This window comes from Mangifera indica, chromosome 14, assembly GCF_011075055.1.
Source record: "Mangifera indica cultivar Alphonso chromosome 14, CATAS_Mindica_2.1, whole genome shotgun sequence".
NCBI classification, from domain to species: domain Eukaryota; kingdom Viridiplantae; phylum Streptophyta; class Magnoliopsida; order Sapindales; family Anacardiaceae; genus Mangifera; species Mangifera indica.
The window spans coordinates 4,264,382-4,286,956 of NC_058150.1; the positions used below are offsets into that span (position 1 = coordinate 4,264,382).

The following is a 22,575-nucleotide window of genomic DNA, read 5'->3' on the forward strand; positions in this document are numbered from 1 at the left end:
TTTTAGAATAATTAAATTTAAAAGTATTTAAATAAAATAATATACTAGTATTTTTTATTACTTTTAATCAAACACAATAATTATATATACTATATATTTTCACTAATATATTTTATTTATTTTCATTAAATTTTATCAAATATAATAATAATTTATATCTAATAATTTTTAAAATAATTTATTTTTAAGATAATCTTTTAATTTTGATAATAAAATATTTCACAAACTAGAGAAAAGTAAAAATAATGGAAACAAACTATAAAAGTTAAGTACTTCCTTGCAAGAAAAAAGTAAAATGAAATTACCAAAATACCCAGTTTTGACCTATTACTCCACTGAAATTGCAGCCAAATCCTTACTTAAAAATGGAATTATAAAAAAGCCTATTTGTCAATGGATAAGTACACTTCAGAACAACTGCTGTTACCAAACAAAAAATTGGAAATTCCATTATGTATGCACCTAATATCTATAACAAGAAGGTAGATTTCCTATCAAACACCCTGCATTACCTCTCAAAATCAATTTAATCTTGCCTTAAAAGAATAGAAAAACTTGAACCTTAGAATAACAGAAAATCTTGCAGCTAATAGACTCATATAGTCATGTACCCTAAACCAAAATTGCAGAATGGTGGCCCTTGATTCATTCTCTGGGCAGCTTCCTTAGCAAGAATTTTTTCTTTAGCCTTTGTCTTGGCTTAAGATTTGGAACCCATAATCCCACCACCCCACTTCTTCCTGTACTCTCCATACTTGTTGAAATTGGCCTGAGAGGCTATATACAAATCTAGAAATGAGGTTTAATCCTCCGAAAAATCTAAGTAATTCCATTTATGACAGATTTAGCCATACACTACCTTAATAGCCTCTAAGATCCTGCTGAACCCCAGTTTATCTTCATTCTTGACAGTGGTCAAGCACCAAACTGGTGCAGTTTTCTTGTGAATAATCTATCATAAACATTACGGCGATTTAGTTCCCAGTTCATAATTTTTGCTTTTGACTTGCTTTAAAGACAAAAGATAAATGGAATGATTACCGCTCCTAAGTGTGCTTTTCCCTTAACAATGCAGTATGGGATCTCCATCTTCCTGCACAAAGCTGGTAGCCAGACAACCAACTCTATCAGGTCAACATCATGAGCGATAACCACCAATTGAGCCTTGTTCTATTCCAGAAATCAGTAGAAACATTAGCTTTTGGGAAGAGAAAACAAAGGGTGACAGAAGAAGACTTGGAAGTGCAATTGAACAAAGATTATGCAAAAAAGAAATTTACCTGCTCAACAAGTTACGTGACATGGTTGAGCCCATATTTCACAACAACAGGCTTTTTGGCTTCAACAGGTTTTCCTTCTGCCTCTACCAGAGCCTTTTTCTAGAGCCTTTCCTTCTTTGCTGATTTGTCTTCAGGCCGGTACCTAAGAAGCATCTTAAACAGGCTTGATGCTGTAGATAAAGTTTCACAAAAGAAAATTTTATTCAAAATTGGCGTTCTCAAGAGAACTCTGGTTGTTAAATGAAGCATAAACAGAAAATAAAGCCAGGAAACTACACATAGCATTGCTCTTTAACAAATACAAGGTTAAATTTCAGCACATAGAAACTAATCAGACCAAGCAAAAGGTTTAAACAAACACATTTCCAAATCATTAATGAAGTTCATTTTATCTAAATATCCAACTAACATTAAAAAGACTACAATGAAAAAGTAGGAGATTATACTTGCTATACAAAAACAGAGTTTCTTACCGAGCCTCACTACTACAATGGTTATAAATGTGTTACAAAAACAGAACTCACCCCATTTACATATTTGATTTCTGAGACTCACATATTTCCTCAAAACATTTCGAAAGATTCTAAGAAAAAGAACACCTAATTCATGTACTTTTACATGTACAAGCAACCATTTTAGAATCTATAATCACAATGAACGGCGTAACAGAAAGCAGAATGATTCAGGAACAGCGCCAAGTCACTCTAATTTGAAATTCACGATAAATGACTTACCAAAAGAACAAGCTCCATTGTAACTTTATCACAAAACAAAATGAATAGAAGTGATGTTTGTAAACACGGATACAGAATCTCACAGAACAGAAACAGAACTACTTCCGGTCAGTTGTTTAATCCCATTCAATATGAAACTATCCACATATGGAAACAAAGATTGAGAAACAGAGTACATAAAGTAAAAGCTGCTTCGGAGTTAGGTAGAGACCATACCGAGGTTCTTGTCGAGAGTCTTGGTGAACTGGTTCAAGGCAGGCGGGACCTTAAGCCTGAGTTTAAGAACTCTCTTCTTCCTCAGAAAATTGACCTGTTTGGGCCACCTGACTAACCGGGTGAGATCCCTTTTGGGTGGCAATGTACCTCCGATTCCAAACTGCTTCGTTTGCTTCTCGAACAACGGGTCCACCACCTTCTCCTTTAAAGCAACAATAACAGCAGAAACATCAAACCAAACACTAATACATACAGGTATAAAAAATGAACTTGTAGAACTGAAAATAAATAAAAACAAGTCAAGACACAGATACAAAATGAATACCGGTTTCTTCTTGGCTGCAGCTACTGGTGCTTTTCCAACTCGTTTAGGAGCCTATGAGGTGAATAGAAAGACTTGATTCCGTGAATAGTTTATCAACATATCCATTTGAACAGAATAACGGTATTGGGCTAAATCAGTAAGAGAAGAACACAGAGGAGAAGCTTACCATTTTTAGAAGAGGGATTTCAGAAGCTACAGCTCCTTCTCGGCTCAGTGTTGTAAAGACAAACGGTGCATGGTGTTTACCTAGGCCCAACAGTGCCTAAACAAAGCCCAACCCAACTGCCATAACCAATAACAAATAATTTGTATGATTTTACTTGCCTGAAAAATGAATAGTTTTTATACATTATACTTAGGATAGTGGAATTATACATCGTATTATGTATCAAAAATCTAATTTTTTTAATTATAGATTATGTATTCTATCGTATCATATGATACATCTTTTTAAAATAAAATAATAAAATAACAACACTGCAAAGCAGATTCCAGGAGCTACTCAACACTTCTCCTGCAGATTATCAGCCAATAACTCAAGCCAACACAATCAACTCAACAATGTAAAAGAAAGTAGAAACAAATACTGGAAATGTAATTCAGATACAAATGATGGAAATGTAATTCTTATATTGATTTTCTGTGATGAGGACAAGTTTACATTAATGTTTCAAGATAAGTTTTCTTCACTACTTGAAATACAAACTGGTTCACATTACACAAAATACAACAAAAGTTCCACGCAGTTTTTGAAAGACCTGCAACTGTCCTTCAAACCCTTCCAAATTCTTCTGTAAATGTCTGTTCCGCTTCCTTTCCCACTTCATACTCTTTTTATTCCACCACAGCTACAGTCTCCCCATGTTAGCCATCTGTTGCTTTTGTTTTTGGTCGACCAGGGGACTCAGGATCTGCCACTTGCTCCTATCCTTGGCTGCCAATTGTCTTGGGAGATAATTTCTTCTTTTGATTTTTCTTCCTACAAGACACATAAATGTGAGTCCCAACAGTATGCAATGAATAGGACTTCTGATTTTGAGACTCTTAGGCAAATCAAAGAGAGCTCTGCATTATAATGTGAATTCAAAATTTCATGCGGTGGATTGATATTACGGAACTTGTTGCATGATGATTTGATGTCTGTTTTATCTTACTGCAGTTATGATTACAAAAGGGAATATCAATTGGGCCTTGAATGACTGTAATAATAAAATCTCACATAAAAAAAAAAGACAAAGTCCTGGTGTTTCAGTTTGTGGAATTTCATAAATGATTGCCAAATTAAAAATGTCAACTGCAGCAATTAGGAGGCAATTGGTAGAAAATGAATCATTTGTGGAAACCATAGGAGAGCGGAATCTTCAGTTTTTTTTTTTGTTTCCCTCTCACGTTCTTTACCTTGTGAACGGAAGTTGTGATTGCAAATTGAGGATCAGTCAAGAAGAAAGGACATGGTGTATCTTGTAGGGCCAGTCCTTGCAGGAGTCATGAAGGACTCTCTCTCAAACTGTCACAAACAGACTCAAGTTATAAGGCCTGCTCTGATGATAACATAAACTATTTTCCCGCATTCTCTTCCAACTACTAAATCATCTAAGAAGTGAATAGATATATATAAACACACACTCATGCAGGATCCACCAGAGCTTTGGATTAGCAAGGAAGATCTATGTAGCACGGAAACGGAAACGGAGAAACGTGGAAACGAAAATGTGGAAACGTATTTTTTAAAAAATATAGAAAACGGAAACGTGAAAAAACTTATAAATATGAAAAATATAAGGGTTTTTTATAAATACTAAATTTTTTATAATAAAAATACATAAACTTGTATAATATAAAAATAAATAATAAAAAAAGAATGAAGATAGAACTTATTATAAATAGTTCTTAAGCAAACACATGTAGATATTTAAGAAAAAAACAACAATACACACCAATATATATGATATGTTGGGGAAGAGATAAGTAACACATCAAAAAATAGAGAGAAGATGAATTCAATATGAGATTTAAAGACATTTTCGGTTTGAAAATATAAAAAATATGTGTTTAATCGATTTCACGATTTTTCTTCTAAAATAAACGTGTTTAAAATTTTGAAATGACCCGAAACGTTTCCTACAAGTTTCAGGGAGTTTCAGAAACGGAAACGTTTCCGAAACATGGAAACGCATCCTATTGTAAGTTTTCGTGCTACTTAGAGGAAGATTATATGGAAGAAGAACTTGCTTGTTTAAGCAAGTGTGGCCAGGCTTGACTTTTCTGATGCAGTCTGCCAGAGTTTTCTCTGTCTTCGTGTGCCTTTGATTCATCCTCTACCAGCAAAAGCATGAGAGAGATACCTATACATACGAGGGTGTTTGAAGAAGTTGCAGAGTGGAGGTTGTGAATTTATCTGGGTTTCATCCTGTGGTGTCATCTATAAGCTCGTTGAATTAATATGAGTATGAATTTTATGATTTATTAATTTGATTTGCAGCTTGTTCCAAGATAACTGTAACAAAGAAGATAATAAATTTTTGTTTATTCGTTGCAATCAGTTAATGTACATTCTGATTGCTTTAATAAAGAAATCGTCGTTAGATGAACAAGAAATATTAAACTTGTATACTTCAGTCTCTGTTTTATAGAAATTAAAATAGAGAGTCCCTCTTGACTTTAAAATAAAGAAAGAGCAACTTGTCATACAATAAAGAAACATTTTTTATGGTTCAAAAATTTCCATTGGCTAATACAACTTTTTTTAATTATTAAATGAAAAAAAGCATGATAAGACTTACGGTAACTGAAATCTTCCTAATGGCAAACGGGGTGGATTCCAATTATGACAGTAAGGGTTCAAATTCCGCTTAACCGGCTTTTCTCTTGCTTGGGCTAGTCAATTCAGTCTCCAATTTCCAGCAAGACCATTAGTTTTGATTGAAATGATTTTTGCCTTTGTGGGTTTTGGTCTAACTATTACATGGTTCATGTTATGAACTATTTGCAGGTCTTCCATGTTCCTAAAACAGAACAAAGAAAAGAAATAAAAATGTTTCCACCAAGTTTGACAATATTTTCCTGTGTCTTTTTTTTTTCCCCCCAAAGATCTAGAAAACCTTCTTATTTGAACAAGATTCAACATATAGCAAGCAACCTAATATTTAGATTAAAAAAATCAAATCAGCTGCTTGATTAGCATGCAATTGCAGATTGGGATGCCAACCCTACCAACCACTGCGGCAAACCATTACACTCTGCTTGTCTGGTATGCTAGGTCCCATTACTTGTTGGCCTAACTTCACCCACAACCAGTGTTACCCAAACTAAAATCAATTCAAACAAGACTATGCCCAATAAGCAAATTTTTGATACAACACACTTGTCCTTTTCATGCCAATTTCATTTACCAGAATAAGCAAAATAAAATTTGGACTTGGGGTCACACACTTTCTGTATATATATCTCCTTTCACCATTTGCCTGCCATCAGAGCATTGAAAACTTTGTGATTAACAAGACTTCAGTGGTCTGTTTTTCAGCTTTACCAACCACATGGTCTGTTTTTCAGCATCAATAAATTCTAAATGTTTTGTTTCTTTCTATTCATAAATTTTCATGTCTACTTGATTTTATGTTTCAGGGTATCGAGGTTGAAGAGTCCATTGCAATGGAAAAGTCCAATGGCAATGGAAATGCGTTTCAGCTTTGTGTGAAACAAGGTGAGCCAACTTTAGTGACCCCTGCGGAGGAGACAGAGAAAGGTCTGTACTACCTTTCAAACCTTGATCAAAATATTGCTGTGATCGTCCGAACTATTTATGGTTTCAAGTCAAATGAGAAAGGAAATGAAAAATCGGGACAAGTGATCAAGAACGCCTTGGAAAAGGTTCTTGTTCACTACTACCCGCTCTCTGGTCGTCTAACAATAAGCACGGAGGGAAAGCTTATCATGAATTGCACCGGGGAAGGGGCTGTGTTTGTCGAGGCTGAAGCAAACTGTTCACTAGAAGAGATTGGAGACATAACAAAGCCAGATCCTCAGACTCTTGGAAAACTAGTTTATGACATTCCTGGTGCAAAAAACATACTAGAAATACCCCCACTTGTCGCTCAGGTTTTTAAATTTCTCTTAACACAGTTCCTAGTTATCTATGCAGTTTCATTAAATGGATCACAAAAATCTCAATCTCTCTTTTATTTATTTTATCAGGTGACTAAGTTCAAATGCGGAGGTTTTGTTCTTGGGCTTTGCATGAACCATTGTATGTTTGATGGCATTGGTGCTATGGAATTTGTAAACTCATGGGGTGATACAGCAAGAGGTGTGCCACTAAATGTGCCGCCATTCCTCGATAGAAAGATACTGCAACCCCGGAATCCACCAAAGATCGAGTATTTGCACCAAGAATTTGCTGAGATAGAAGATAAGTCTGGCACCAGTTATCTCTACAAAGATGAAATGGACTACAGGTCCTTCTGTTTTCACCCTGAAAAGCTTGAAAAAATCAAGATGAAAGCAATGGAAGATGGGGCTCTTGACAGGTGCACAACTTTTGAATCACTTTCAGCTTTTGTGTGGAAGGCTCGGACCAAGGCGCTAAAATTTCTGCCTCAACAACTTACAAAGCTTCTGTTTGCTGTTGATGGACGGCCTAAATTCAGCCCACCACTACCAAAAGGGTACTGTGGGAATGGAATTGTGTTAACAAATGCTATCTGCCAAGCCGGTGATCTAATGGAAAAACCGCTCTCCTTTGCGGTGGGTCAAGTTCAGGAAGCAATCAAAATGGTTACAGATAGTTACATGAGATCCGCCATCGATTACTTCGAAGCAACAAGAACTAGGCCTTCTCTATCTTCAACACTTCTGATTACTACTTGGTCAAGGCTATCTTTTCACACTACGGATTTTGGATGGGGAGAACCAGTTCTATCAGGGCCAGTGGCATTGCCAGAGAAGGAAGTAATCTTGTTCCTATCTCATGGAAAAGAAAGGAAAAGCGTCAATGTGCTTCTGGGGTTGCCAGCTTCTGCCATGAAGATCTTCCAGGAACTTATGCAACTCTAGAGTACAAATTGTCTCATCATGTCCATTTTAAATTCAATATATGATGTTATTTTCATAATAATATACTGTTGTGGTTCAATTTGTTTGGGTATGTACTGTGGGAAGAAACACTAAGCATGGCCAAGTACCATGGAGAGGTTGAAGATCATTGAAGCTGAATTTGTGGTGACTGCACCAAGGTCTATGCTAATTGCAGCTATCTTGGTTTTTATTTATTTTCTTTCATTGTGGGGATTTACATGGAATTTGTGTGGACAAATTCAGTATCAGTATCTTGATCCTGTGATTTGCCTTTTATTTGATACATTTTTATCAATGTGACATGACTTAAAATTGGTCTTATCAATCTGAAATCTGTCAATTTTCTTTGCCCTATTATTGCCAGACAGAATTGGAATCAATGGACATTATAGTTTTGGCATTAAAAATTGGTAATAGGCGCTTGGTATACAAAAGAGGTCATGGAAATTAGGATTTTCCCAAAAGGAAGAAAATTTAAGGAATTCTACCTGACAATTTGACTTTCATACTCCTTAAAACTTCAGCCTTTTTTGTGCCAACACCTTTCTTCATCAAGTTACAATTTCCTTTCTTTTCTTGTTCATCTTCAATCTTCTTTTTGTTCACCAACTTATTACTAAATTATCAAAATGAGAAATAACAAAGTCATACAGTTATAGCTGAAAAGAGGAAAAAAAAAAAAACAAAAATGTTAGTGTAGGAAAACTTACCCATTGAAAATTGTACCTCAGGCAGTGTCTAGCCACAAAGTGATAAATATTTGGTGATGCATGTCTAGTCTCCCAACAATCTTCTACATCATCATAAACATGTAGATAATTCATACCAAAAGTGGATAGAAAACTCATGTTGCATAGACATATAACGCAAATGTACAAGTTCCTACATGAAGCAACAAGAAAGGCAAATCTCCTTCATGTAAACAAGAATTTGAATTGTTTGATCATGACTATATGAACACCATCGTATAAGGTAAGGTACTCAAGTGGTTGAAATAGACATTTGAGTATGATCATTATCTTGCCAACTAGATTAACTATGTTGTATGTAATGCAAAGCAATTATATCATTCTAGTGGTGCATTAAATGCAAAATGGTGAAATCAATGACATAACATGCATGACAATAAATGCAAAGCAACAAACTTAACAATGCCCCGCTCCATATGCCTTTGGATGATGATAATGCACTTACCATTTTCTATAAAAACCAAGAGGCAAACAAAGGCAAAAAGGACTCTTTTTTGATCCTTTTGAAGTTTAATAAAATATTCTCTAAAGTGTAAATGTATGATAATTTATCTTTTATTACTTACAATATTTTATTTAATTTATAAGTAAAAAAATTTTGATAATTTTTTATTATTAATAGTGATTTAACAGATAATTTGATTATTAACTTTATCACAAATATTCAAAAATTACTAAAGTAATATTTATTTATTAATTTTTAACACAAAAATATTTTTATTTTCAATAAATATAATAAGTAACATAAAAAATATTTTAGAATAATTATACTCAAACACATTTAATTTAAATAAAATTTTTCATGTATCATTGTTTGCCTTCACACACACAGAGAACCATTTCCACTGCATTTTCTCACGTAACATCTCTAAATCATTACCTCACCGCATTGGTTCATTTTCTCGCATCAACATGTTTTTTGCTCAAAATATGACCTTCAAAAAGCTCTTTCAAGTTTTCCAGTGATGTTCTCCCTTTTACTTTCTCTCAAAGAAGCATGCTTTATGGCTCATACCAACAAGGATGCCCCCATAAATGCTAAAAATGTCCAAGTTGAGCAAGATGAAACAGTCAGTTATACTAAAGTAGTTGTTGCCAACACTGAAAGAATTGCTACCAACTACTAAGTTGCTTAACCCTGTGAACACTTCACTGAAGCAACCAGAAGCCAACATACAATTGAAAACTAGTTGGTTACACCTCAAGCTGAGCCTCGATTATATGTAGCGAATGGCAACCCAACCAATACTGTGGAGACATTGATCCAACACCTACGTACAATTCCAACGACTATCACATCAGCCCAGGGTTTGCCTGATGTGTAGAAAACTCACATCAAATATGACATGTAGATAACTCATGTGAAGCATGACATCCAAAAAACTCATGTTCTGTTGACATGTACATTTAAACTCATGTCAATTGTAGACATACTTTATGACTACTTGTGGACATGTGAGCCAACTACAATCAATTTTTACTCTACTTTTGTTAGCCATCTCACGATGCAAATTAAACAGATCCAATCAAGATTTGTTGTAATGCATACGAAACTATGATTTTGTCCACTAATGAGTTCTTATAATTAATCCAAGTAGACAACAAAATAAATTTATGAAGTCCTTCTCGTACTAAAACTGTGGGCAATTGTTATGCGATAGTTCTCTACTCATGGAGCCTTTCCTTGAGGAGCAATAGTTTGCGTCTCAACTAGCAGATAAACATCCCTCAACTAGAGAATATAATCAGGAGTTGGTATCATTTCCGCATCATCTATATACGATGAAGACAATAGCTTTCTATTTTACTATAAACTTTTAAGAAATTAATGTATGAATTTGAATTTTAAATTATATGTTCTCTATCAAAATATTCATAGGAAATAAGCTTTTGCTCTTACAAATCATATCTCCGGCCCAACACCTCTTCTCTCGCCCCAAAAATGATGGACATCGACATGTTTTTCTCTGGAAAGAAATTAAAGATTAATTGAAATTTTTTTAAACTAATAACCAACATTCTTTTCTTCAGATAATTTCCACCATAAATGATATTTTTGTATTGTTAGTAACCGAACTTTAGTGATCTGTGAAATATGGAATTCATTAACCCTTTTCCCATCGGACAGTCATTTTGTTATTTACCAGAACTAGGAGAATCACAAAACCATTGTGATTGTAGATCTGCTTCTGTGACTTCGTCAGGGAAATTCTCTTGGCGTTAAGGTGCATGATTTCGCTCTGAGTACTGACTTAGTTGAACTGGTGTGGCGGGCATTTTTCTCTTTTGTTTTTAGCCCATGATAGAAGACGAATGATTAGAGTTATTAATACTCATGTTTATAATAATGGTGTAATTCCAGGTTCAATTACAAGTTCTTACCAGTTTTTATGTAAAACAGAACCCTATTACCATTTTTAGCTTTAAATAATTCTTCTGGACCCTGTTTGTAGCCTAACTATGAACTCTTTATCATCACTCTGAACTCCCTGCTAGCCTCTGTCTCTATAAATCTAATCATATAATTCTGTTTTCTCTTCTTAATTAATGCTTGTAACATGAATTTGTTTGGTTGTAGCCAACAAAACAGCCATAGATAAATCAACGAAGACAAAGACCAAAAAAGAAAAAAAAAAATCTGTAGCTTTAGTTTTACAGGGAACTCACTAAGTAAAGCACTGCATTTCTTGTATTATGTGCAGAAAGGAACAGATGAGCTGTTATGGATAACAGATGATCATGTGTTCTGAATTTTAAGTGAAGTCAATGAAGCAAAAGAAGTAATTTAGGGAATTTTAGTGACAATAGAAAACCTGAGAAGTCTTTTTTCTAGTTCCCACACAGACTGTAATCAATCTTTGATGGTCTGAAATTGAGTGGATTTAGACTGTAGATGCAGAGATTGGCTTGCTTGGATTTGATTGCTATCTGATCGGTTGTCGTTCTGTAACCCGGAACATCACATGAACCCGATGAACTCCACAGTAAACTTGCCTCGCATGTAGATGTAATAGCCGCTTCTGCGCAAGCAATTCCATCAACAGATGGTATATCTAACCTGTAAAGTCCATTCCTGTTTGTAGTTCTATTCACTGAGATTGTTATTACTTCTTTGGTTTTGGGTGAACTCGCTTGGAATTTGCAATCAATTTTGACTTCTGCATCTGGGTAATTGATATAGCACAACACAAGAGGCAGCAAAAATTCAGTTCGTTCAGGTAAATAAGTACATGAAAATTTGAATTTTACATCAAATGTCTGATGGGTTGCTGAATTTGTCTTACCTGGTATGAAGTAGCTGTGTTCTGTGAAGGTGTTATTGGAGCAGATGTCACAATAAACAAAACCCATTACAGTGATATGGGCACTGATTTTTTTACTTGGATGGATTTCCCGAGACAGAGTCCCAAAAAGCAAAGTTGAGAAAACAAAGAAACTTATCAGGTTCATGGTGCCAGATTTGAGGAGAAAAGAGAGGAACTTCCCCATGACTTTACTGTCTGCAAATAGATATTGGTTTTAGAGAATAGCTTATAAGATACAAAGGATTATCATATAATATATAGTCGTACACTAGTTGAAGATGATTTTATTGTGTGGACAAAGAGTGGCAGCAGTTGGTGGAGATTTATCTTTTTCACAAGAAAACAAAGACATGTGAGTATAATTTGGCAGATATGGAATTGATGTGTAGGAGAGAGAAGGGAGGGCGGCCTGTTTTAAGGGAGATGAGTTGCTTGCCTTTGTCAGATTCCTGGTTGTGGGGCTTTTGATTTGAAGTTCATCAGAGTTCCTGAATAGCTTAACAGAAGTTGAAGGTATGTAAAGATTTCATGATATATCTATGGCCAATCTGTCTTGCCTATTGGGTGAGTGAATTTATTGCTTGCCTGTCTGAAATTGTGTGTTGGTTGCATTGATTGATGAAGGCACTGAAGAGGAAGATGTGGGCATTGATGTTACTCACGTGCACTTCAGTGTTAAGGGGATATGGATGATTTTGTTTTGAGTTATCATCAACTTGAAGCTTGGAGCTTGGAGCTTGTATCTTGTATACCTACAGAATGAAAGATGGAAAAAGCACATGCTAACAGAAGAAAATGATGTTGAGTTGAGCGTTGGTAAGTGTAAACTAACCTGGAACCTGTATCCCATTTGGTTGAAAGCATTGGAAATTGAAGTTCTGCAACTATTGCTGGCTTCTCCATCATAGATTTGTGTCAAAATCTGGTTTATGCTTAATTGGTGCATGATTGGATAAGGCATTTTAGCTGTAGGTATTACAGCTGCCTTCATAAGTTTCTTCTTCATTAAGGGGGGAATGAAGTAAGGTGCCCCCTTAAACTAATGAGAAGTGAAGTGCCCGTGACTGAAGTGAATGAGAGATACCCATATGAAAAGTGCATTGAATCCCATGTTGAACATGTATTATATAGCAGCAAGTATGACGATGTGAGTTAGAACGAAAACATAATTAATTGATTTGCGAGGGGAAATTTATTGTTCACCCGTGAGGCGTTCTTAAAAGGCCAAAACGCTTATTCTTCCCCCAAGGTTTATTGAAAATTTAAAATTGAAAACCTAAACTCTCACCCATAAAGTATTAAAAGTAAAATCTTTATTTAATTATAATATATTAAAAATAATAAATTTTTTTGTTTCCCCTATTGATTTAAAAAATTAACAATTTCTTTTCATTATTAAATTTTAAAAAGTTATATTTTCTCTTATAGAATTTCATTTTTAATTCAATTTCTTTGGTAGTTGAAATTCGATTGTGAGTTCTCCTTCTCTGTTGTCGACGTTACATCCCCCCCCCCCCCCCCCCCCTCTTTTCACTCTATCATCCGTCTTTGTTATTGACAAAAGTGCAAATAAAAAGTATCTTCGTCGACGACAAAGATAGACATCAGTTTAGAGAGGGGAAATGTAATGTTGACAATAAAGAAGGCGAAGTCATAGCCAAATTCCAATGGTGACTAAAGAGGATGGGTTGAAAATGAAACTTTAAAGAGGAAAAATGTAACTTTTTAAAATTTAATTCTAGAGAAAATTATTAGTTTTCTAAATTAAAGGAAAAAATGAAATAAAATTTTATTATTTTTAATATATTATAATTAAATGATGATTTTATTTTTAAAATAACTAATTTTATTAATTTTAATAATATACAAATGAGAATTTAAGTTTTCAATAATTAATATATATTTGTTTTGATTTTCAATAAATCTTTTGGCCTTCTTAAAAAAATGTACGTTGTCAAAATATTGATGACTTTCTGAAAATTAGGGGTGGGAAAAGGGTTCTGTTTAGATGAGGAATACATAATGGGGTGTGGGCCGAGCCGAAGAGGCAAAGGCACTGAAAGAATTGAATTCAAATAAGAGCAATCCAAATAAAGCTGCTTTTTGGAAGTTAACTGGGGACAACTACATTACATATCACTTTTTTTTCTAACTGGACAACCAGGCTCTTCTTTTTAAGATTATTGGACCACACCAATCTACCGTACTTTCCTCCATGGATCTGGGCTTATATATTCATCAAGATGAGCTGCTGGGCATTCTGACAAAAAGGCCTTCAGAAGATGATGAATGCAAGTGTCTTATTATTTGGCCCTGGTCTGATCACCTTGAAAAAGCAGTCGCTGAATTTGTCCAAGGTTAGCACACAGTTAAAGAAATTTATTAACAGTTATAAACTGTTTCTCTTTCATTTTAATTCAGACAAAAGGGATTCAAACTTAGTCAACACATGCTGAAGATTTCCATAGGAGATCTGTTCAAAAGCCATGGTTTGACTCAAGCTGCTTTTACAACTGTTTCGTAGTGGCCTTTATTCTCTGAAGAAATTAAACGAGGGTTGTTAAATCCAAAGAGAAGGCGTTTTAGCAGGTCAAAACATGCTATTAAACAAGCTTAAATGCGTTGTTCGTTCATGAAAGATTTCTTCAACCATGGACTACATGGGAATTCTTATGACTAACAAAGAACTACCACATTGACCACCAAAATCTACAATTTCTCCAGACCTAGTCAAGATTGTTAAGTTTTAAAAAGGAGCTGTTACAGGCCTACAGCTACATATAACTAAATGTTGCTCTTAAAGATGGTCGATGCTTCCCAGAAATTGAGCCCAATAAAATAAAGTCTAGTTAGTGATGTAATGAAATTTTCAGTAAAACGAAGTTTTGTTCTTCTATATAACTTAGTTTCATTTCGTCTTCTTTGAGAGATAAAAATGTTTTATGTTTCATAGTCATGAAGCAAGAATTGTTGGTTGGAAAGGAGGTGAAATGTGTAGGCGTACGTGGCTGGCTACTGATATCGTTGAGAATAACATGCAATATTGTTGTAAAACGAAAGAGAATTTTATATAAATATAAATGTGTGAAGCCGTGAACGTGGGAAATGCCGCCTACAAAAGACAAACGCTTCATTCCTTTGGCAAATCCAAGGCCTAGGCGGCGCCACAACCACGCCAAGTCCGACGATCTTGCCATTGTCTCCCCTTTTGTCTTCTTCTTTCATCGTCCTCTCGCCTCTCCGAAGTCAAAATAAGATTCTCTTTTACACTATTTTCCCCTCATTTTCTGAATTCTACATGCAACATATTTTTATATCATATGGTAGGTAACTCATTCATATTTATAAAACTGTCCCTATATATATATATATATATTTCAATACATACAAACTCTCTCTTAAGCCAGTTTGAACGACCCCATCTTCACCATTTTTACCGATCTCATGCATGTTGTATAGAAACACGGCCAGCACAAACTCTACGTTTAAATTTGATCTATAAAGTGTATAAAATTTTATCTTTAATCCATCTTATTATAGTTATCCATGGTTTAATCAGAATGTTTCTCCATAATATAACAAAAAAGAAAAAGAGAAAAAATATATAATCTCTGCAAGACGTATCAGTGAGTACTAAAACTTCTGCCCTCCTATGAAACGAACCTGAGAGGGCCACGTACCAAAGGTTGTTTTCTAAGCTTAAGAGTTGCCATGTCGACTCATTCATGCAGTCGACCAATCATTTCTAATGGTAAAATCCCCAGTATTCCTACCTTGGTTATATGGTGCCATACATGGAGCAGGTAATTAATTTTATTAAGCTTAAAACGACTCTGAGAGAAAAAGGAAAAAAAATGCGAAAGTTTGTGTTGACTTGAGGAAATAGTCACCATAGATATTAGCAAGGAAGATTCAACGAAGGGGCCTTCTTGTTAATGCAAAATTATTTGTTCCCATCTGTCATTGTACATTGTTAAAGTCCTTTTCTCAAAATGATATATTTAAGGGTCCCCATCCTTTGGTTTCAATATCATTTTCTTCTTAATTTTCTCCTCTCTATTATTCTTTATTAACCAATCTGCAGTCTCTGATACAAAAGTAACGATAATCTCTATTACTTTATCACAAGAAATCGTCCTAGAATCACCAACTAACTTATTCCAAAGCAAGCCGGCCCAAGGAAAGTGGTAAAACCACAGGCCTTTCAAGGCTGAGTAAGAAAGAGTTAAAAGAGATGGTTGAAGATGACAACTTCCATATCTAGAAAACAACTAAACATAGCAGAACGGTGATGAATTGGAGGTGATTTTTATCACTAACCTCCAATCACAAGCAATTAGAATTGGGATTTGTCCACAAATCTCCTTCCCTTTCTTTGACAATCTGGACAAAGTGACAAGGCCTTGTTTAGCAATAAGAAGAGTGAAAGCCACACTAGCTAGCCTTTCCTCTAAACCATAGAGGCCAAATCCTGGACTAAGAACAGTGAGAGTTGTTGCTAAAAGAGTACATACTGAAAAAATATACATCTTGTCTTGGTTATTGAGAATTATTTGTATTAAGATGATTAATTCACTTTGTGGAAGCATGGCTCCTGTTAAGAGTGAGAACTCAACCAATAAACTGCAACCATCTTCTCCAAATGAGTCAATTTCAGAGACTAAAAAATGTGTTGTGCCTTCTGACTTGGAGCAAAATACTAGCTTAACTCCACCAAGCCTCAACTTCCCACCTGTGAAATTTGAGTTGGACGCGGATGTTGAAGTCCAGTCACCGGACAATTCAATATGGGAGACCTTTTTCTCCGATCATTTAGACGGTGACTTCATGATATCATCTCCGGTGAGGAATTTGCCATCTCCTCAGATTTCAGCCTACAACTATAATTACAACTATGCTCTGGCAATGCAAGGGCAGAGTCTTTTGGGGTGCTCTCCTCCACGGTTTTCATCTCAGTTTGGAGCTTTTAGTTGTAATCTGAAATCAAGAGGTCAAAACCCACTTCATAAGGTGTTTAACTCTCCAAACAATCAGTATATGCAGTCAGATCAGGCTCTTTCTTTGCCAGCGATCGAAGAACTCTTGGATGATTACCAAAAGGATGAATATGTTATGTTCTCGCCGATGAAAATATCAGGTAGTGGAAGTTCCCCACAGTTGTTTGATATGCCTAGCTCGGTTCCAGTAATTCCGGATTGCTTAACAATGCCCAATTGTTCAAGGTTTTGTGGATCAATGAGTGAAACATCTTTAACGGCTTGTGGCTCTCAGCTAACCCAAGAGAAGGATCTCTATCAAATGGGCTCCATAAGAACTGCTCCATTATCACAACAACTTCAACAAGAGCGCCATCAGGAGCAACAACAAACGCAAGAGCAGCACCAAACAACTCCGCCACTACCGCCACAACAGCAGAATATTAACCATGGCTTGATGACACCTCTTCCGATTAGTTCTGAGCAGGTTAAACTCTCTCTCTCTCTCTCATTGTTGTCCTTTTCCATTACTGCTGATCATGTCTTACGGTAAAAACAAGAATAAATTAAAGTTATGGCTGCTTGAGAGTTACATGAACTTGTTTTCATATGAAATGACAAGTGGAAGATTGCACTGTGTTGTCTTTTATGTTCCAAACACAAAATGGGATCATTTATGCACATCATCACTGAATTTTAATCTTAATTTCATTTTTTTACATACAGGAACAAGACAGTGGACTTCAGTTGGTGCATCTCCTTCTTGCCTGCGCTGAAGCAGTAGCCAAAGAGGACTACATGCTAGCAAGACGATACCTACATCATCTTAATAGAGTGGTGTCACCACTCGGTGACTCAATGCAAAGAGTTGCCTCCTGCTTCACTGAAGCCTTAAGCGCTAGGCTTGCGGCAACCCTCACCACCAAACCCAGTACATCTACCTCAAAACCCTTCTCTCCTTTCCCACCAAACTCCTTGGAAGTCCTTAAAATTTACCAAATCGTCTACCAAGCCTGTCCCTATGTAAAGTTTGCTCATTTCACTGCTAATCAAGCCATTTTTGAGGCATTTGAAGCCGAAGAACGCGTTCATGTCATTGACCTAGATATCCTTCAGGGCTACCAATGGCCAGCCTTTATGCAAGCCCTAGCTTCTCGACCCGGAGGCGCTCCATTTCTACGAATAACCGGAGTCGGACCTTCAATAGAATGCGTGAAAGAAACCGGCCGAAGCTTAGCGGAGCTTGCCCAATCTCTCCGTGTCCCATTTGAATTCCACCCAGTTGGGGAGCAACTCGAAGACCTTAAACCCGACATGTTCAACAGACGTGTGGGCGAGGCTCTAGCGGTCAACGCAGTCAACCGCCTCCACCGTGTCCCTGGAAATTGCCTAGGAAGCCTATTGGCAATGATCCGTGACCAAGCACCGAAGATTGTAACGCTGGTTGAAAAAGAAGCAAGCCACAACGGACCATACTTTTTAGGCCGATTCCTCGAAGCTTTGCACTACTACTCAGCAATTTTTGACTCATTAGACGCAACGTTTCCACCGGATTCCACTCAGAGGGCAAAAGTGGAACAGTACCTTTTTGCCTCCGAGATTAGGAACATTGTGGCCTGCGAGGGAGCCGAGAGAATAGAACGACATGAAAGGCTAGATAAATGGAGAAGAATGATGGAAGGAAAAGGGTTTAAAGGAGTGCCACTCAGCGCAAATGCGGTGACTCAATCGAAGATATTGCTAGGATTGTATTCGTGCGACGGGTATAGATTGACAGAAGATAAAGGTTGCTTGCTCTTGGGGTGGCAAGATAGAGCCATTGTTGCTGCTTCTGCATGGCGATGCTGATTTGATTTTAATTTTAATTTAATCTTCCGTTAATTACGTTTTCACTTGTACTTGTTCATTAGCAAATTTGATAAATTAATTGTTTTGTGTACGTACCATACGTAATGCCATGCAAAAACAAACAAGATGAATTCCAAAGACCCCATTGCTTTCGCGTCTCCCACATCGTAACCACTGGACCGCCTGTTACCTTCTCCCGGATCAACTTCTTTAATAATTCTTCAGATATTTAATGGAAAATTCTCAGTACAAATATTACCAAATCATTTAAAAATTACGATTTAATTTGATTTGATTTATGAAATAACCGTGCACACTCTTAAGTCCAGATTCAAAGAAGCACCATGACATATTGCCAGAAGATTGTACCAGGTCGAAGAATGTTTTTATCAGGGCGGTATTGGCAGATCAGAGCTTCCAGAAGACACTGAACAAACCCTTTCAGAATATGAACTCAAAAGCCTTGTAAAATAGAAATAAAATATGGATTACAGCTACCAAATACATCGAACACCCATTTTATAAAATGCAAATACATGATCACCATCGTGGACTGTTAAGCAGGAATGCCCTCCATTATACAAATTATTGTGTTTCCAGCAAATCAATTCCATGGGCAAGACCATCCCAGCAAATCCCAAGGTGGGGAAAGCTTGGCCTAGAATTAGCGGCAACTCTCTCACAATATGGTACACACGCAAAGATTTTTCTTCGGGGCTTCATCCGCTTTCTTCTCTGTATAGAAAAACAAACAGGACCATTGGCACAATAAATACACAAAACCACCTCAGGTCTTTAATTTGTAGATGGCTCATCAAATATTCTGAATAGCATCATGTAGAAATACAAGCAGAGGACCATAAGCACAATGAATACACAGAATTACCTGTTTTTGCTGTTGTTATTGGTGGTTGCACTACAACATGCATCGTTATGGTCCCTTTTGGAAGTTCACCAAATGGTGTTCTACACTGGCCAACAGTCTTGTTGTTTTCCAAAATTTTTCCAGCATTAATTAGCTTGATATCATTGGCAGTCTTGGGCACTAACTTCTTATCTGATAAAAATCAAAACATTAAACCCATCTCAGAAAATAAAAATCAATAATTAGCAACTAGAAAAGGGTGGAAATTTTAGTGAAAATCAAAAGCACACATCAGACTGTGGAAGGGATAAATTATGTTCTAATTCAGGAAAACCCAAAGAATCAGAGCAAGGAGTTTGTTATAGCAAGGCAAGATAAACTGAATGGTTGTTTTTGAAAAAACAGATTAATTGGAATATAGTGAAAAACATGGTAATAGGTATGCTAGATAAAAATAATTGAGTGTTTCACAACATATTGAAAGTAACATAAATCAAAGACCTAAATTATCTTATCCAATTGTTATTAGCACACATGCTTGCTTAGGTCTAAACACTCTGGTTGTGATTTGTAAATCTTAAATATGCTGTTTTACAAAGTATAATCATGAAATGACAAATTGATATAAAAATTATCCTAATCACCAGAAGACCAACCCATGATCACTCTGTTCATGCTATATGAGGCAAATAAACTCATCCAACAAGATGGACCTTGCAGATAACTGGACCAACTAGAAATGAACTTCAGCATAATCAAAACCAAACCCTGTTTATGGAAAGGGTACATCTGTAATGCCCAAATGACCAAATCAAACTATGAAGACAATCGAATTCCTAATCAGCTATCCCATAGCTTACAAGAAAAGGTGTACAAACCTTATAGCATACCAAAGTGCCAGAAATCACAACAGAGCACTAGACCCACCCAAAAGAAAAGTAAATGCATCTATGAAGGCAAGAACAGAGGTATCTGTAAGGCACTACTAATTACACAGAAATCAAAATCCCACAGCCAGAACCCTGTTTTCAAGGTGCCAACTAGAGAATTAACATTTTCCATGTGAGCCATGAACTCCAAATCAACTATAAAATGAAGAGGAAATAGACCTTGCAGTTGCAGATGGAAAACATTCATGATAGCTACCACAGCAAGGGTAGATCGTTCATATGTACTATGTAAAAGAGTTGATTGTACTCGTAAAATTCACATAACAAACAAAGGGTAGCAAGGACATTCAGATCGGCACTGCAGTAATATTGTAGTGCAATAAGTTTATGAGGATAAACAATGATTAAGAGTTCATGTGCACATTCATTCAGCCAAGATGCTTGTAAATATTTCATCAATACAATACCATCACATTACAAGATAATCAATAGATTTCAAATTATGCTAATGCCCAAACCTCCATCACCTAACATTGTCAAATATATACAAACACCATCAAAATAAATATATACAACAGATCACAAAGTTCTTGATAGCCCTCTTTATGCCCATATCAAGTAGGCAAATATGCAAAAAGAATGAACCCTAATTATAACCAATCATACAAGTGAAATTAATTTCATCAAACTATAAAGCGAGAATGCTGAACTCCTAACCTTTAGGCCACTCCAAACATAGTCTTTCTTTCAGCATGGCCACCGTTGAGGTTGGCGAGTAATGAAACGGACCAATATCTGATCCATCATACAACCGAAATTTCAGCTCCACCAGGTCGTCCTCTAGCATTTCACCACTTCTATGACTAACACAAAACCTTCAACAAGAACCCTTTTCACGACCTTCCAGTTCAACGGAATCAGCAAAAAATACACCAAGAATCCCTATTCGGTTCGACCAAAAATCTACAATCATGTCAGCATCCTGTTTGTTTCCCATCAAAATGCAAGAAACTAACCCAAAAAAAAGCTTTCATTCGTCGCAAAATATAGAGGTATACCAAAACACTTCTTTACAAATCAGGAAATTCACCAATTAGACAAAATAATAGACTATTTAGTTCAAATAAACCCGATAAAGTAAATAGAAGCAATAATCTCAAACCGACGACTCTAAGTTAAAAGTTAAGTGAAGAAAACGGGATACTGAACAACAGCCTAATCAACTCAAATAACACCTTCAACCAATTAACAAACCAACTACCAAGTACTGAATATTATCCGTAACGGCTAAAACCAATTAGCATCAAAATACAATATTTAAGAAAACAAAATGAAACTGTTTGACAACTAATGAGATCAAATTCAAAGAACCAAAAGAATTAAGTTACCTTCAGAAGAAAACACAGAATGAGGAAGTGAGCCAAAAGATTTTGACGCGTTGAATCTGAAAGAAACCCTAATTACTTACAGCCCGATCCTGACGCTTTGCACCCTTTGTATTATTTTGCTTTTTATTGTGCTCTGTGTGCGTGTTTACACTAGGACTTACAAGGAGGTTTCGTTTATCTTTCTTCCCATTTCAATTTATTTATTGTGTTTTCAGAATTTATTTATTTTTCTTATATATATATATATATATATATATATATATATATATATATATATATATGCATATATACTGTTTTTATCGAGTTTAAAGAAAGAGAGAGTGAGTGAGATTTCAGAATTCAGACCGAATCTTGTCAGTAAATAGGCGGTAAACTCACAACTTAGTACGGTGCAGTGCAGGTGCAGAAGTTGTTTGGTGGGCCAAAGAAGTATTTCTCCCCCCCCCCCCCCCCCCCCCCTCAACGTTTTAGTAGATTTTTGTCGCGCCCCTGAGGCTTAAAAAGTCAGAAGCATCACCTATAAGCTATCTTACGTAAAAAGAGGTAAAGATAAAATTGTTATTTTATTAATAATATTAAAAAATATATAATTTATTATATTTTTTCTCATAGTTTTAAAAACTAATAAATTTACCCCTATTTAAAGTTTTTTTAACTTTTAAAAATAACATTTTTCTCCTCAAAACTTAGAGTTTATTTTTTAGAGGCTCTTTGACCATTAAAGAAAACGTTTTAACCTACCATCTCACTGACCACCTCTAAAGGTTCTAGATGATGCACTAAAGATACATTTTCGTTGACTCTATTAATTCTTTTGAAATTGATGAAGTATTCATTGATTCTGGTTAAATTGATGAAGACAATGATTGTTGTCGATTTTAGAAAAATCGATGAAGATACTCATCTTTATCAATTAAAACGAATTG

At 35.7% G+C, this 22,575-nt stretch overlaps 4 protein-coding genes and 1 pseudogene across 5 annotated transcripts; 2 read left to right on the forward strand and 3 right to left on the reverse strand.

Annotated features, from left to right (window-relative positions):
• Positions 1-301: 301 nt before the first annotated feature.
• On the reverse strand, positions 302-2,751 carry LOC123196892 (annotated as a pseudogene).
• Positions 2,752-6,024: 3,273 nt separating this feature from the next.
• Positions 6,025-7,982, forward strand: LOC123196055 (omega-hydroxypalmitate O-feruloyl transferase-like). Its single transcript, XM_044609939.1, has 3 exons — positions 6,025-6,094; positions 6,180-6,653; positions 6,750-7,982. Exons 1-3 carry the CDS (start codon positions 6,092-6,094, stop codon positions 7,605-7,607), a joined length of 1,335 nt encoding a protein of 444 aa, XP_044465874.1. The 5' UTR covers positions 6,025-6,091; the 3' UTR covers positions 7,608-7,982.
• A 3,058-nt stretch (positions 7,983-11,040) lies between these two features.
• LOC123195972 (major pollen allergen Lig v 1-like) lies at positions 11,041-11,929 on the reverse strand. The gene is made up of 2 exons (XM_044609850.1): positions 11,662-11,929; positions 11,041-11,541 (listed from the first exon to the last, which is right to left on the reverse strand). The coding sequence occupies exons 1-2, from the start codon at positions 11,864-11,866 to the stop codon at positions 11,207-11,209; spliced, it is 540 nt and encodes a 179-aa protein (XP_044465785.1). The 5' UTR covers positions 11,867-11,929; the 3' UTR covers positions 11,041-11,206.
• Positions 11,930-16,245: 4,316 nt separating this feature from the next.
• On the forward strand, positions 16,246-18,567 carry LOC123197064 (GRAS family protein RAM1-like). The gene is made up of 2 exons (XM_044611248.1): positions 16,246-17,145; positions 17,385-18,567. The coding sequence occupies exons 1-2, from the start codon at positions 16,246-16,248 to the stop codon at positions 18,504-18,506; spliced, it is 2,022 nt and encodes a 673-aa protein (XP_044467183.1). The 3' UTR covers positions 18,507-18,567.
• A 388-nt stretch (positions 18,568-18,955) lies between these two features.
• On the reverse strand, positions 18,956-21,870 carry LOC123195591 (membrane-anchored ubiquitin-fold protein 4-like). Of its 2 annotated transcripts, none has more exons than XM_044609386.1 (4): positions 21,650-21,870; positions 20,979-21,224; positions 19,393-19,563; positions 18,956-19,241 (listed from the first exon to the last, which is right to left on the reverse strand). In XM_044609386.1, exons 2-4 carry the CDS (start codon positions 21,106-21,108, stop codon positions 19,186-19,188), a joined length of 357 nt encoding a protein of 118 aa, XP_044465321.1. In that variant the 5' UTR covers positions 21,109-21,224; positions 21,650-21,870; the 3' UTR covers positions 18,956-19,185. The 2 variants fall into 2 exon arrangements, with proteins under 2 accessions (XP_044465321.1, XP_044465320.1); XM_044609385.1 differs by having other exon boundaries at positions 20,979-21,203; positions 21,650-21,868.
• Between the last annotated feature and the right edge of the window lie 705 nt (positions 21,871-22,575).

Bases quoted from the DNA above. Each gene is read 5' to 3' on its own strand.
- LOC123196055 (XM_044609939.1), top strand. The intron at 6,654-6,749 runs GTTTTTAAATTT...TTATTTTATCAG, and splicing joins TACCCCCACTTGTCGCTCAG to GTGACTAAGTTCAAATGCGG.
- LOC123195972 (XM_044609850.1), bottom strand. From the start codon at position 11,866: ATGGGGAAGTTCCTCTCTTTTCTCCTCAAATCTGGCACCATGAACCTG. The intron at 11,542-11,661 runs GTAAGACAAATT...TCAATTACCCAG, and splicing joins ACACAGCTACTTCATACCAG to ATGCAGAAGTCAAAATTGAT.
- LOC123197064 (XM_044611248.1), top strand. From the start codon at position 16,246: ATGATTAATTCACTTTGTGGAAGCATGGCTCCTGTTAAGAGTGAGAAC. The intron at 17,146-17,384 runs GTTAAACTCTCT...TTTTACATACAG, and splicing joins TTCCGATTAGTTCTGAGCAG to GAACAAGACAGTGGACTTCA.
- LOC123195591 (XM_044609386.1), bottom strand. From the start codon at position 21,108: ATGCTAGAGGACGACCTGGTGGAGCTGAAATTTCGGTTGTATGATGGA. The intron at 19,564-20,978 runs GTTAGGAGTTCA...GATTTTTATCAG, and splicing joins ATGTTTGGAGTGGCCTAAAG to ATAAGAAGTTAGTGCCCAAG. The intron at 19,242-19,392 runs GTAATTCTGTGT...TTTTCTATACAG, and splicing joins AATAACAACAGCAAAAACAG to AGAAGAAAGCGGATGAAGCC.